Consider the following 15,436-nt stretch of genomic DNA (forward strand, 5'->3'; position numbering starts at 1 on the left):
AACATTTGTGTTTAACAAAAGATCAGCTTAAAGAAGTGAGTTATATTATAGTGGACTTGGCCAGTAAGAGATGAAAACCTATGATATCGTATGACCTACCACGCTTAGTTTAGAGCAGTGCCAAAGTTAAAATGAATTATATAGCAGAAACAACCACAGCTTGCAGGTTGAGGCAATAATGATTACCTGCAATGGATATGCAGTATAACATTCACACCTTAGTTTTGTAAAGAGTTTTTCTTATTGACTTATTTTGCTGTGGCACTAGATGATAGAAGCCTACACCACCGGTAGACTATTTGTAATCGCCAAATTATCTGCAACACCAAGGAGCAGTGTCTCATACAGCACCTTGTTATTGTGAATCCAGAGGATTAGGTGGCTAACAGTCTGTGTGTTTTGATTAGACGAGTCCCCGAGGTCTCAAACGCATCTCAAAACACAGCCTCAGGGAGCACACGGCAAGCAAAGCAAGGCAAATGTCTGTGGAACAAAACCTTTTTTAATTAACTCCAACCTCCTATCCAGTGAGGCGCCAGGCAGCTGTCTGGCTGTGTTGAGCCAAACACAATATGAAGGAAATAATCTGCTCTCTTTGCACCTGTTTGCTGTGCCAATAGCAATTACTCGTTATATTGTCCCCAGTTTGAAGAGTACATGGGTGACATCTAAAAAGCTAAAAGTCGAGACAGTGCTCTTACCTCCCCAGTTAACAAAGTTGTTTATGTTAAAGAGTAAAATGCTGAAAAGTTTGACAACAGTGTAAATGAATCAGAGCTGAGCATCTTCATGTATATTCACTGGTTTAATGACATTTTATTTTCTCTCCAGCAGAGCTGCCTAGACAAAAAGATACTTTATATAACATTATAATTATTGCCTTATTATTGCAAAGTGATGAATAATAGTGAAGAAAGTGAAATACCCAGTAGAGTCCTTATAAATGATTTGAAAAAGCAATGCACCGGTTTAGCTGTATTACCAAAATAAGTCTGTAATGCACCTGAAGATAAGAATGGTGCAGGTGTTGGTGTGGCAATTAAAACGTTATTGCACTCTCTCTCTCCCAGACAAACACTGGAGCCTATACTTATCACACAAAAGAGAGAGTATCAAAAGCTGGATACAGGCTCTGGCATTGTGAAACCCAGAAAACACAAAGTGTCCATTCTCTTTGTAAATTGTCTCCCCTTACACAAAGATCATTGACTCCTCGGCCGGCATCCTCACCAATCACAGATGCAATTTCCTGTTACCCATTGTGCAATGTATGTCTCTCAGATTTGTTATGTTTATCCAACTGATTGAAAAAAATACTATACCAATGACCTGCTGCACTCTATACTTGTTTTGCTCATCAGTACGGCGATGCTCGGTCTGTACATTGGCACTAAATTACCCTTTATGAATGAACTCATGGAGGGTTTCAATTTGTAAGTGTCTGCGGAGTTGATTGAAACTGCAGCAATTGTAACCACTGAAAGAAAAAGACAAAGGGTGATTGTGTTAAAAGCATCGCCTTCTGCCTCTCATTATAAAAGTTAAAAAAAAAAAAACTCACTCTCCGAGCTGCAAGAGGAGAGCTGATGTGGATAAAGAAATTACCTGTTTTTCATAAGGTGGGAAAAAAACAGATAGCAAACAGCGTAAAATGTGACTGCATCTGTTCTGTACCCTCATGATTATGCAATAAGCAAGCTGGTGGCATCCATCTCTTTCACTGAATGACAGTGGAGGAGATGGATGCAAATGGAAACTCTGAATAATACAGTTAGCAGGGAGCCACAGTCTACCTACTGTACGAATCGTGTTATTGTTCTTATTCAGCCCTCGCAGGGTTCATGAGCTTTCCCAGTGCTGGCAATAAACTGATTCTTTGCTTGATTCGATAACTTCTTCATAGCTCTATCATTAAACACATAGCAAGTTAAAGATTCACTTTCGTTATTAAGACCATTTTTCTTTCTTTTTTTCAGATTTAGTAATGCACAAATATTGACAACATTCGATTCTATTTGGGGCCAACGTGGTTCAGGAGGTTGGGAAGCTCATTTTGTAACCGGAAGGTTGCCGGTTCGATCACCAGCTCTGTCTGTCCTGATCGTTGTGTTGTTGGGCAAGACACTTCACTCTACCGCCTACTAGTGATGGCCAGAGGGGCCGATGGCGCAATATGGCAGCCTCGCTTCTGTCAGTCTGCCCCAGGGCAGCTGTGGCTACAACTGTGGTTTGCCTGCATCCGTGGGTGAATGAATAGTGGAATTGTAAAGCCCTTTTGGGTCTCGAAAAGCGCTATATAAATGCAATCCATTATTATTATTATTATTATTATTATTATTATTATTATTATTATTATTATTATTATTATTATTAACTAGTTAATGTAGAAATACTCACAGGAAAAAAAAACATGTTTTTAGCAGTGCTTTAAAAATAGGCTCCATTTCACTTTTTCTCAATCTATTTAAAATCCAAAGGCATCTGGCACTGATAAAAAAGAAGTTCAAAGATATAAAGCACGGAAAAAATCTAAGATTGAAACACAAGCACTTAAATTCTGTTCTTCTGTTGACCAAGCTATGCTGGGAACAGAGGCGAGATAAATATATATATATATATATATATCCTTTGTATTAGTCACGCCTGAGGGTCTCGGTTGGATCTCTGTGTTGTTTCATTTAAACTGTTCTCATCCATAAAAAGCTGAGAAACTATTGTCCTACACCAGTGTCACAAAGACAAATTGTCCTACATTTACTTTATTGCACTTGGCTATAATGTGATTCTGATTCTCCTGGTGTGCTACTGGCAGTGAATCTGCCACATCAACATGCAATCTGTCCCCGGGAAGTCAATCCCTTCTTAATGACCAGCCTTTGGCAGCCTGAGCTCTCATTACTTTCATCCACAGCGCTCTAAGAGAGACATCACTTTTTAGATGTCAGTTTAATACAAATGCCCGGTCCAGTTTCTCATTAGGTATTAACATTTCAGATATACTGTCATTAAAAGGTGATTATATTCCTTTATAATGGAGGTAACATCCAGGGCTGATCTCTGAGGTTGCAGCTTTAATAGGTATGGTGACCAATCAACTCTTCTGCTCATTGATTTCCTGGTTAGTCTCCACATCCTGAGTGGACATACAATACCCACAATCAATGTTTTTCCATGAGTGCAAGACTGAGAAGTGGCCTTCTTTCACCACATTTCTCAAAATATGCAAACACGTTTTGCAGTTTATTATCTCTGCCCGTGCGCTCACAAAGGCATTTGTACTTGTTCTGTGCAGCTGGCCTCCTCAGCATCATTTCTTTTCAAGGCTGACTGTGGTTCCAATGTCGAACACTAGGTGATTTTTAACAAGTGTCAGACCTGATTTAAAAACCGATGCCTTGCAAACCTGAACCTCTCAGATTTTTTGGCAGGTTTTGACTTCAGGAAGATGTGCAATGTGACGAAAAACCCAGCTGAGGTCAGTGTTTCTCCACTGGACGGCTCAGTGCGGACAGTGTGGCCACTGCCTAAAATACTAGCTGCAAAAATGACTGTATTATTAATTAACACAAGTAGCGGCTACTCCTTTTGCAGGCGCAGGAAGCGTGCTAACTCCTGCCTAGCAGTTCACCAGCTGCTTAAATCGGCTGGTGCCTGATGCCCAAACTGCACAATATCCTGCGTGTGTGAGAGAGCTTTCAATGTAACAAAGGGGAGCGGGACAGGGGCCCGGGGTGCGCAGCGTCCCCTTTAAGGCCGTTTTGGAATAATTAATGACGTCGCGCTGTAAACACGACTGACGCTCAGCTGCGTGGCCGAAGCATCCTCCGACCAAGAGCCCAAGACCTCTGTGTTTATTTCACGACGGGACTACTGGGAGGCATTGAAACAGCTGGGGTTCACCTCGTCTCTCATATGCAGTCTCCAAAACCAAGACGACGGTGCTGCATCTGTCCTGCTAAGTGCCATGGCTAGAAAAACGGACATCCCCACCTCTTACTATGGTGAGTCGGGTTGTCTTTGTTGTAGGAGATTTTTTCTGCCTTTGTACCGTGTAACGTTATGACAGCAGGATATAACAATATCTTCTTTGGCCCGAGTCTTTATTATTAACCCTTTGCTGTGCGTTCAGGGACGGTAGCTAGCTTGCACTATCAGCTGCTAACTATTGTAGGGCTATTTAAAGGTTGGCGTGAAATACGCAGTAACGGTGTGACAACATTTCAAACGGATGTTGGCTCAAATAAGTAGAAGGACGTGTTTTCGAGTTTCGTTGCAGGATATGCTTCGAAAAGACTCCGTGCGTCTGGCTTTGATTAACTGCAGTGCTGTGATCTTTTGCCTTGCTTTGTTTACCAGGTGTAAAAGTGCCCACGGTAGGAGAATAGTCCCATCTCCACTTTCTGCTCCACTTATTATGTCGCCTTTGTTGTTAACGCCGATGTATTTATGCTCTATAACTGCTGTATAACATCATGACAACGGGACAGCTTTAGGGTTTTAGTGGGAGCTGCAGTTAGCCACCATTATCGATTAATCTGCACACAATTCTGTCGATTAATTGATCAATTTTTAGTTAGAGGGGGAAAAAAAGCCCGTCGTTTTTTTTTCTGATGCTCCAGATGATGTCATCAAATTGCTTTGTTTTGTCCTACACCAATCCAAAGCCAAAAGATGATCATGTTTTATGATAAAAGACCAACTAAGTAGCTAATTAGAGGCAGGGTCGTTATAAAATCATTTTCATTAATGATATTTTAGTTGGAACAGTCAGATGACAATTCCGTCTAAAGCTTTTTATAAAGCTGACAATGCATTCGTGTGGCAGTCACCTAATACATTCGTCATTTGAAGTTAACTAGTCCCCTGCTCACTCTGTGTAATCCTTTTAATCTCGATTAATATTCCCTGCTGTGATTTACAGGGACTTAAGCAAGGTAGGTCACCAGTGTCCACTCCTGAGAAGACTGTTTAGCCTATTCGACGTCCAACAACATTTGGGGTTTTAAATAAAATGTGCAGGAATAATTGAGGTGTAGTGTTTTTTCATTGTTTCCTAATTTAGCATTCCAGATAATGTGTCTTACAGTAAAGGTTAACAGCAAGTTGTCCTTCTTCCGTAACAAAGGATATTTCTTCTCTCCCACTTGCATGTTTTTGCCCCTGCAGGCATATAATGGAATATATAATCCATGTGCAGATCCACTGTCCATTAACCCGCTTGAGTAATCATTTTGTTCATCAAAACAATATAATCCTTTATCAACACCAGATGCTACACAGACAGTAGAGTATTTTTTATGAAACAAAGAGTTCCCTAGCTAATACTATTTTTTCTCTCTATTGAATGATTGACCTTTTTTCCCCTCTCACAGATTTACTCCTTTTTTCAGCTGGTACTATTGGGCTACTGAAAAGCAAAACTACGGTGTCACTGAAATCCAGACAAAGCTATCTGCCACAGTGATAGGCCAAATCTTTGGCCCTTTTATGTGAGAAATGTGAGAAAGAATCAAAGGTATACCAAAAGATATGTTTCAGTTATTCGGTTCAACCGCTGGGATGATGCAGAACTTAATTTGATAGATGATATGTCATTCTTATCGGTTTTCACACAGCCTTCTGCATTATTATCAAGTACAAGTGCATTTTATCATGAATCGTTGATCAAATTGTACACAGTCGCAATGCCCACAAAATAACTCAAAGTAGCACAGGCATTGTCAGGTCTGCTCCTGACAGCTTCTAATGGGGATAGCTGCTGTGTTTTCTTTTTTCTATTTTTTCCTCCCTATATTCTGCCCCTGTTTGTCCCCCAGACCTCATGACTCCAGCACTCTGCCAGTCAAGACTACAGCCTGTCAGCAGTAGTTGATTCTCAGTGCTCTCCACAGACATACAGCTCACCACTGGGAATGTCAGACTCCAGTCAGGTCCTGTTCACAATTTTAAGCTGGTACTTTGCAGCGCATCATAAACCTGACATGTGTAAAATGCCACGAGTAACAGGCTAACTGAAGCAAACACGTGTATAACTTGTAATGTATACATTATTAATGTACAGAATACGGTTAGCGTTTAGTGTACCTGCATTTATATTCTATTGCATTGATGGATTAGAAGGCAGCAATTAATTAGGGGATATAATTTAGCCTTAATAGCATCTAACCACCTAGTTAGTAGAGCTCTGGATGGAGTTATTGTGCCTCCCAGTGTTCAGGTCAGCTACTTTATGTTGTTGACTCCCCGGTGCTTTTATTCAAACGGCTAGCTTGGCAAAGGAGCAATGTAAAGGTTTTTGTTTTTTTTTAATTTAATACCAGAATACTGTACATCATGATATTGTTGAATTACACTGGAAAGTAAAGTTTCACACACTAAAACATCTGTTTTGTGGATTACAGCACATAGTGAGTAACCCTACAAGTCCAAAAAGACCGATAAAGCTGAAGACCTTCATGATGACTCAATGATGAGCACTTCAGTTTATTTTACTAATGTCACACTGTTACCTACCCTAATATAAAGTTAAGCTTATTAATGATTGTATTTGTAAGAAAAAGAGCAACATAATGCATAGAGCCATAATATCCTTCACATTCAACTGTCCTATATTTGCTTAATAGTCAGATTCAAGTGTTCTCTTGAGGCCAGTTTATTATATAACATTTCTAACTATGTAGCAAGTGTTCACTGTAAATGTTCAGTCAGTCAGAAAAATAGGAGAGTAGCTCATAATCATTCTGTGACAGCTTTGTAAGTAACAGTATAGATATGAGTTCCATTCACCACAGAAAGTGTTGAGTCGGGCAAACTGTTAATTAACAAATTCCTTGCATGGGCAGCTTCCCTAAACGCTGCATTTTTATACTGACTCAATGCAGACTCTTGACAGGAAGCTGAGGGCAATGGTTTATAATCGAAACATTCACAGTATCTTCGTGTGAAATTGCAGTTGGAGAAGGTTGCGGCTGAATGGCCCATTTTGCACCCTAGACTAAGTGCTATTAAAGGCTTTTTAAGTGACACTATTCACTCCAAATACCTGTTTCAAATAAAGACTAATGCTCACCCTGCAGAGGATTTTGTTAGTATTTGTGGCATTTTTTCTCATTATTTTTAACAAGAGCATGTGCTTTTGTGTGCATTTTCTTAAGCAATAGCCATGCCAGTGCCTGAAATTTGAACTATATTATTCACACTTATGATAGGGTGTGTCAGTAAATATTTTCTGAGATTCACTTTTGCATAATACTGGATGGCCGTTCATTTGAATCTGTGAAAAAGACATTTAGCAGGTTTTCGTGGGCAAAACGAGCAAAATTGAAATCTCCACTTAGCAGAACAAATATAGTCAGTGTTTATTTAGGACTAAAAGGCTAAGTGACACTGAAAGTGACTTATGAAACACAACCCAAAGACCCATGCCAGGCACATAGTCTTGAGTTGTTTTGAGTCTTGGGTGATCAGTGGAACTAGAAAAGACTTGTGTGCCCGACAGCATGGCTACCTGTACTCAAACAATCCATGCATTTTCTGCCATTGATCCAGATTTGGATCACAGGGCAGCAGTCGCTCAGACCTCCCTATCCCGGGCCACCTCCTCTGGCTCATCGAGGCTTTCCAAGGTCAGCTGAGAGGGATAATCTCTGCAGTGTGGGCCCAGTAGCACGTGGTTAAAATGTCTTACCTAGGAGGTGTCCACAAGGCATCCTAGTCAGTTTACTGAACCACCTCATATGGTTCCTGCAGGAGTGCAGCTGTGGCACGAATACATCTGACAGTAACTAGAGTTAGTACTTCACACTTTTCTGAATGAGCATCAGTGCATTAAAGTGGGAGATGCTGATTCTCATCGCAGTTGCTTTAGTCTCAGCTGCAAACCACCTTAATTTATGCAGGCGGTCACTGCCTGATAAGGCAGAAGAATGACATCATCTGCAAAGAAAAGAAATGTGATCCCACAAGGCTTAAATCTGGGACTCTTCACCATTTCAACCTAGAACTGAAGAAGCTTCTTGAATGAGAGGTGAAACGTCTTCAAGCAACTTAAAGAAGTCCAGACGCTTTTCTTTGGAAAGCTCCTAACACCTCTTGCCCTTCCTGAGTTACCTGATTGTTTCCCAGAATTCCCTCTAGGATGACCGAAAGTCTTGCTCCAAGGCCTCACCAAACTACTCCCACATCCCAGTTTTCTCTTCAGCTACTTCTATATGCAAATTCCACTTAGCCTGTCGGTAACCGTCAGCTGCCACAAGCCACCACACTTGGACTCCATCTTCAGCTTGATGGCTCCCTTCACCTCTGCTGCCCACCATTTGGTTAAGGGGCCAACCACCTAGTGGCTCCTGCTCCTTACAGCAGTGTCGACAATGGACGTGTGGACCATGGACCACTCTCTCTCAATGTCCCCAGCCTCCCTTGGAGAAGAGCTTTTGCAATTAGTATGCCTAAAAACAGAGAAGATGAGCAGAAAGTTATGCATTTGAGGCAGTGAAGTCAGCAAATGTTTTTAAATGTGACTGAAGTTATTAAACTAATATTAATTAATTTGCTTTAATCACCTAATATATTAATGGACTAATTATTACAGTTCTACAAGCCAGGTGCTTGACATTTAACAACAGACTAAATTGACAGACCTGGATTTTATTTCTGCGAAGCATTTCGTCCCTTCCAGCCTTTTATTTAAAAAAATATAGTAGTAGAAAACAGTGCATATGATGACATTTTTTAATAGCAGTGTTACATCCTTCCTTCTGTGCTGCTACTCCTAAAAGCGCAATTGCATCATGCTTCACATAAAACTTGTTAAACTTTAATGTGTAAAGTGAAATGAGGCGCATAAACAGGAAAAAAAACTCATCTCAATTAGTCATTCAATGATTACAGAAATCTTAAAATCTAATTTTCCTAAGTCTTGCAAGCAAGCCTGCCTAAAGGGTAGGATTATATATGATTATTAGGATTATATATGGTAACTTTTTCCACATATACTAATTATCAGAGCTGATCAGTTCTGTTTTCGTTGTCTTTAAAGGCTAAGGCTGCCTTCATACACCACTACAGAGGCACTGTGAAAGAAAGAGTGGGTAATTGCAGGAGTTTGGCCTTTTTTTCTGTATGTAGCCTGTATGTACCCTAAATATGTGTTTTCTCACCTTGATTAATGCGTATTTGGATATTGAGATCTATCCTCTTAACTCTTAAGTCTTTATAAATCCTGACCTAAGCCAGTTGAGCATGTCACTAATCTACAGTAGCAGTTGCAAGTCTCATGTCACAGAAACCCAGGGCTGCCACTGACATGCCTGGAGCCTCCAGCAGAAGTAACCAAGGTCACAAAGATACAATACTGCTACTTTTCTGCTTGGAGCAGCAGGCCAAGCTGTCAGCATCTGACACTCAGATGCTGACACCCCTCTCGGGGGCTGAATCCCATCCCGTGTCCCACTATTCTCACTGCTTGAAAGGATGTCAGTTACCACTATGTGCCCAGTAAATGCTCTTCATTTACTAGTAGGAATTAACCCAGAGGACTAGCAAGTCAGATACTCCAAGTACAGTTCTTGACCATCTGCTAACATTTAAGAGGATCCCAAGGGACTCCAGTACGTAAACCTAAACCAGAGCTTGAGATGTTGTTGTCTTGTTACAATGAGGAGACAAGCACTTTAAAGGCTGTACTGTACTCCAAAGAGAGAAAGTACAAGAAAGGAGGAAATATGATTCTGTACAGAAGAAAGGCAGAGAAAAAGGGTGAGATGATGCTACGTAGAGATTTGCCCATTTTTCTTTCCTTTGTAAAAAAACAAACAAAACTAAGTCTTCTGATGTAACTGTTTGATTCTTTCAGAACAGATTATTGTGTTTTTTGCAGGAAACTGTAGGAGACTTGCAAGTTAATGTTTGGCCTCGTGACCCTGTGTGATCCTACGTGTGCATTTCCTGATTCAACTATGAAACCTTGACAATAAACCTGTGCTTTACAGATAATCCTGGTATCTCCTTTTATAGTTAATCCACCCAAGTAGGTCTGTTGCTACTGTGTCATGCAGAAGAAACCTGAATATGTGTAGCTTTTTAAATAAAGACTACAGGAAAACACAAAATCCCAAAGCCATATTACTGATGTACTTTCCTCTATGGATTGGCAAAAGCCAGTTCTTTGATCAAATATGAATGAATATACTGTACACAGCATTCAGACCTACAGACTATGCCTCCCCTGCCGAGCAACATCATTATGCTGAATTTTTAAAATTTCTGTAACTCTCTTTTTCTTTTTAACTACTGCTGGATCTAACACTCTAACCCAACGTAGCTCTGACAGAAGTGAAATCTCTCAGCACTTTTCTCTCTCCGGCTCCTGGAATGTGGATGAATACAGAGAGTGAAAACAACAAAAAAATAGTCCTTTCCAAATGGCTCCTTTGACCCAACCCATGCAGAGCACCTGCAGTGTTCGAGCTGTTTGCCTGACCACTGTATGAAAGAGGCCTGTGTTGGACAGTGGAGCCAGGGGACACTGGTGCCTGTGTCTGCCTGTGCTGATGTTGGATGTGTTTATGGCTACAAGCTGAGTAACCCTGGGAAGGGGAAAGGTGGAAACGGGTTAAGGGAAGTGAACAAGTTGTAGTCTGGAGGGTGTGTTATGCTGTACTCCGCAGTTAATATTTCCACCCATTTTATGTGTGGAAATCGATATATGATGTAGCGCAATAAATGTGCGTGTAATCTCTGAGCAGATTTCCTAAAAGTGACTCAAAGGAGGTAAGTCTGCAGGTTATTCTCCTAAATTTTGAAATGCACTGAAATGAACTGCTTCTCTGACTTTTCTCTGAAGTCCTATCACTCCAGGGCAGCTGTTAGATCTGGTTTGCTTCCAGCACTGTCACTTTGAAGTTGATTTTCTGTAGTCAGTGTTAGCACATCCTGCACTTCAGAATCTGACAGTAAATATGGGCCTTGAAGGTCCCATATCATACCCCTTTCAACACATTAACGCAAGTCTCACATATCTCCAAAATGTGTCTTTCAAGCACAGATCATTCTTTCTTCCATCTCTCTATATGCTTTTTTTTTGGTTCGCTGTTCCAGTAGGCTGTTGCAGTATCTGTAGCTTTAAATAATAATGGATTGCATTTATATAGCACTTTTCGAGACCCTCAAAGTGCTTTGCAATTCCACTATTCATTCAAACACTGGTGGAGGCAGCTACAGTTGTAGCCACAGCTGCCCTGGGGCAGACTGACAGAAGCGAGGCTGCCATATCGCGCCATCACCAGTAGGCGGTAGGTGAAGTGTCTTGCCCAAGGACACAGTGACCGAAATTGTCCGAGCCGGGGCTCGAACCGGCAACCTTTCAATTACAAGACGAACTGCCAACTCTTGAGCCACGATCGCCCGAAATCCAGCAGGGCTGCTGCTGCCTACACCCTTTCAGGAAGACGTATATGCGAGTACAGAGAACCAATGAGAGCAGCATTCACTTGTAGGGCTGGGCCATATCATACCATTCACTGTAATACCGGTATAATGTTGGGCAACGATAAGAAAATGAAAAATAACGATAGAATATGGGTAAAACGCGCATGCGCAGTGCCTTTGTTTTCATACGCACACGGCGGAAAAAGCATCGCAGCGACAGAGAATAAGAAGGGCGAAAGCGGATCGTTGAATGAAACAGATGAACCAGAACTGGTTTATAAAATGCTGCAACTTCAGTGGTGTGGAACTGGTTTAGCTTTCGTCCATCAGATACACAACAAAGCACTATTTTTGGTAGCGCATGCTAGCGGGCCGTCATTATTACCGTGTTGTTTGGAAAATACGGCACACTTAAAATCAATCCTTTGATTTTTCTGAAAGTCGACAGAGCCCCTTATAATCCCGTGTGCCTTATGTATGAACTCTGGTTGTGTTTACTGACCTCGAAACGATTTTATGTGGTACACGAAAATCTGTCAAATGTTTTAGTTCGACTTGCTACGAAGCCGCACCGCTTGATGGATTGTCGGAGCATTACAGCTATCGTAGGCAGGCGCCTCGCGGAGTGATACGTACTGTGCTTCAACATAATATTATCGTATTGTGTGTGTATAACCTCTTTTTAAGTTTTGTGGATATTATACATGGTTGTGCTGAGGATATGTCGGCCAGTTTCCACTGGAAATGCCTTTTGGTTAAACTGTCAGCGAGGAATTTGCATTCGCACTGTTACATTTTTATATAACTTTAATGCACATAAAAAACAGCTGCTTGTTTAAGTGAAAATACATTGATGGGTTTTTTGCACTAATAAAGTTGAGGAGTTGTAAAGTATTTTGTGTCAATTATATCGTCAGTTATATCGTTATCGCAAATTTTCAAATGTATATCGTGATAAACATTTTTGGTCATATCTCCCTGCTCTATTCACTTGACAGCACAGCAGCTGATCAGGAGTTAAGTCTGCTGCTTCTAACATTTTGTTTGAGAAGTTATTTTTAAATGTAAATACAGGATTTCAGCAGTGCAGTGCAGCGGCTTGAAAAAGATGTCTTGCGTCAGTGGACTAATACGTAGTTAATTGGCCACATCCAAGTCATTATTCTATGCTTGTTCCCTCCCAGAAGAAACAGAAAAATGTGCATATGAGAACAGCTTTATTAGAAATGGAGCTGTATTGAAATGCAGTATATGTGAGCACAGAGAGGAGAAGGGAAGAGGCAAACGGAGAGGAAAAGAGCTGACGAGTTAATACGCCCAGTCCTTTGCTTATTGGTTTATATTGATCATGAAATTGTCCACAGATGTCCCTTAAAATTATATTTTTAGCATAGATCTGGCTTGTGTGCATTCACTAAACAATAAACATGTTGTTGGGTTCGGAGTTGGCAGTGGTAGTCTGTTCTGCCGCCTCGGTGAGTTTGATCTAGCAGGTAGAAATCCAGTTTTCCACCTCCTGCGGTTTCTCGTTAGAGTAGTGTAAAAACTGGCAGCAGATTTTTACAGCTACCTTCGGTGGCTGCAGTCCAACATCATGGAGCTGGAGGTTCCAAGGTTCCAACAAGAGAATCTCGTAAGAGGTAGCTTAATGATTTCCAGGGCTCCCACAACAGCGTCCTGGGGGGCCTGCTGGGACTAGCTGGTTAATGTGCCGGAGTTTTCAAAACTGCATCAAGGGAATTCTGCTCTATTAAATCAGTCGTGGTCGTGGTGTGGAGGTGAATAAATGTAAAAGAAAATGTTCAAATTAGTCACCAGATAGACCTGGTTACCACCAACCAAAGTCACCCGTGATAGAAACTGAGTGAAATAAAACATCAGTTTCCTAAAAAGTGTTTTGTTTCTTTTTTTCCTGGAGTCACTATTTCATTGTAGCCTAAATAACAAGACTTGCATTAATTATTCAGGCTATGCAGCATCTTTTTGTAATTTATATGTTGATGACAAAAGAAACAATCATACAATAATCACGGGTGGAATATATGATATACCCACCACCCCTTCTTTCTGATACACATACAACAGGAGGAATCTTGGTAAAGTGAAAGAAAAGGTTTGTCTCAACTTGCAGGCTCATTTCTGTTGTGCAATGAAAATAGTAGCGTGTAAAAGGCCAGTAAGAGTCCTCGTCACACTAGCTGTTCTACAAACCTAAACATGTAGGGAAAAAGGATCTGCGTCCATCAACTGCTGAAACATCTTTTATGAGAGAGCAAAAGTTGCTTGTATGCAGATATCCTGTTAATTTTATGATAATCGAAAGTGTTTAACTATTTTTTATGCATGTTCTCACACCTCCAAATGAATCCATAAATCCTATTGCTGTGGGAGACCAGCCAGGAATACAAGTGGAAATGTGGAGAGATGTTTCTGCCAAAGCCTTTGTCTGATCCTGATGTATAATTCTTCAGCCCATGAAGCCTTATTTTCTCAGAGCTTTCGATAACCACCATGATTGTTGGGCTGTGCATAAATCTTTCAGTCACAGAAGGACACGGTGGCATTATTTAACACTATGTCAATAGAGGAGACCTGCAGTTATGCAGCTAACAGCGACTCTAGCTGTCCCAGTGTAGCATGCCTGCCAGGCTTTTTCCGAACGTTTTTGACTACAGACCCCCCTTCAGTCTGACTACGGCCAGCAAACTCCACCAGACTCATCTCCTACACTGGCAGACTGCAGTGCAGGCTAAACAGCCGTTATCTAATGCAGAGTCTGCTGGTGGCCCAGCATCGCTGATGATTTTCAACACTTTCTCTTAACCCTTCGCTGAAATCTGATTTGAGGGTCGGAGAAAGGTACAACAGCCGGGTGGAAATACTCAGGCTCGTGTTGTGAGTCAGGAAAGCAGCTAAAGCTAAATTTATCTCAGGCACATATTCCTTCTCCTCAGTGCTACTGTGTTAGAATGAAGAGGTGTGAGATTTTTTTTTTAGTGTTGGATATTTTATTCAGATTCTGTTTAGATATCTAGATATTAGGTATTTATTTTAGATATGAGTGAACGGAATTGCTGAATATTTCTGCTGTTGTAGAAATCGGGTTTTTAAGTTTCTGTTGCAGCATTGTTTTGGCAGTTTTGGGTTTTAACCAGTGCCAGACCACTTGGTCCCCCTACTGTGAAAAACCTGGAAAAAACTGTGCCCCCTGACATTTATTGCACCACAATCTGTCTTCTCACCACTGACTCTCCTTGATCCCAGTGTGATTCAGCTCCACTCACCATATGGACTAACCTGTTTTCACCGCAATAGTTCCAGCACTGTGGAGACGGACACGTATTTGTAATATTAAAATAAAATTGGTTGAAATATTATGTTAATGAGATGAAATGATGCTGTTATAGGGAAGTGTTTCCCCAAACAAAGATTTTACAGTTATATTAACAACCACCCAAATATATTTGTTGACCTACTTTAGCATTTTTCTTTTATTTCATCACATCCATTTGAAAGAGCAGCATCGTCTGCCTTAGGTTTACACTTGAACGAGCTTTTAATGTTCATTGGCTGCTAACCAGTTAACTCGGCCCTTACTGTCTACAGTTTCTTCACAGGCAGACAAACAAGGTCGCCCTTTTTAGTGGTATTCAGTATTCAGAGAATCAGACTGCACACTGCCTTATTCTTATCTGCATCTGTATCTTTGGGCTACACCAAACAGAACCTGCAGCAGGTGGTGAACGGGTTTATGTGGCTACCGAGAAAAACAAGGACTACAGGTGCACACGGCAGTCCAGTGCAGTCTACCTGACTGTAGGTGCAGATAAAGAGGATTATAATTGCTTCTCTCTTTGTCTGACATAAAGTACTTGGCAGCTAAAATATTTGTGGAGGATCTCATAGTATTGCCCTGTTGTTAGCGTTGATTATTTCAGCTTACCTGTTGTGTATCTGTTACATAATTTTAGCATTTCTGTGCTCTTTTGTCAACCTTACTGACTCCTGA

General features: G+C 41.0%; 1 protein-coding gene across 3 annotated transcripts in view; it reads left to right on the plus strand.

Annotated features, from left to right (window-relative positions):
* Positions 1 to 3,637: 3,637 nt before the first annotated feature.
* slc44a5b (solute carrier family 44 member 5b) overlaps positions 3,638 to 15,436 on the plus strand; it is a 39,158-nt gene continuing 27,359 nt past the window's right edge. The window contains exon 1 of one of the 3 annotated variants that reach the window (XM_084920579.1): positions 3,638 to 4,001. In XM_084920579.1, coding sequence (XP_084776705.1) covers positions 3,965 to 4,001 — 37 coding nt within the window. In that variant the 5' untranslated portion in view covers positions 3,638 to 3,964. The remainder of the gene's footprint in view (positions 4,002 to 15,436) is intronic. The other 2 variants (XM_084920580.1, XM_084920581.1) reach the window with 2 other exon arrangements.

This window comes from Perissodus microlepis, chromosome 23 (assembly GCF_051167445.1).
Source record: "Perissodus microlepis isolate ML-2025 ecotype Zambia chromosome 23, ASM5116744v1, whole genome shotgun sequence".
Taxonomy (NCBI): domain Eukaryota; kingdom Metazoa; phylum Chordata; class Actinopteri; order Cichliformes; family Cichlidae; genus Perissodus; species Perissodus microlepis.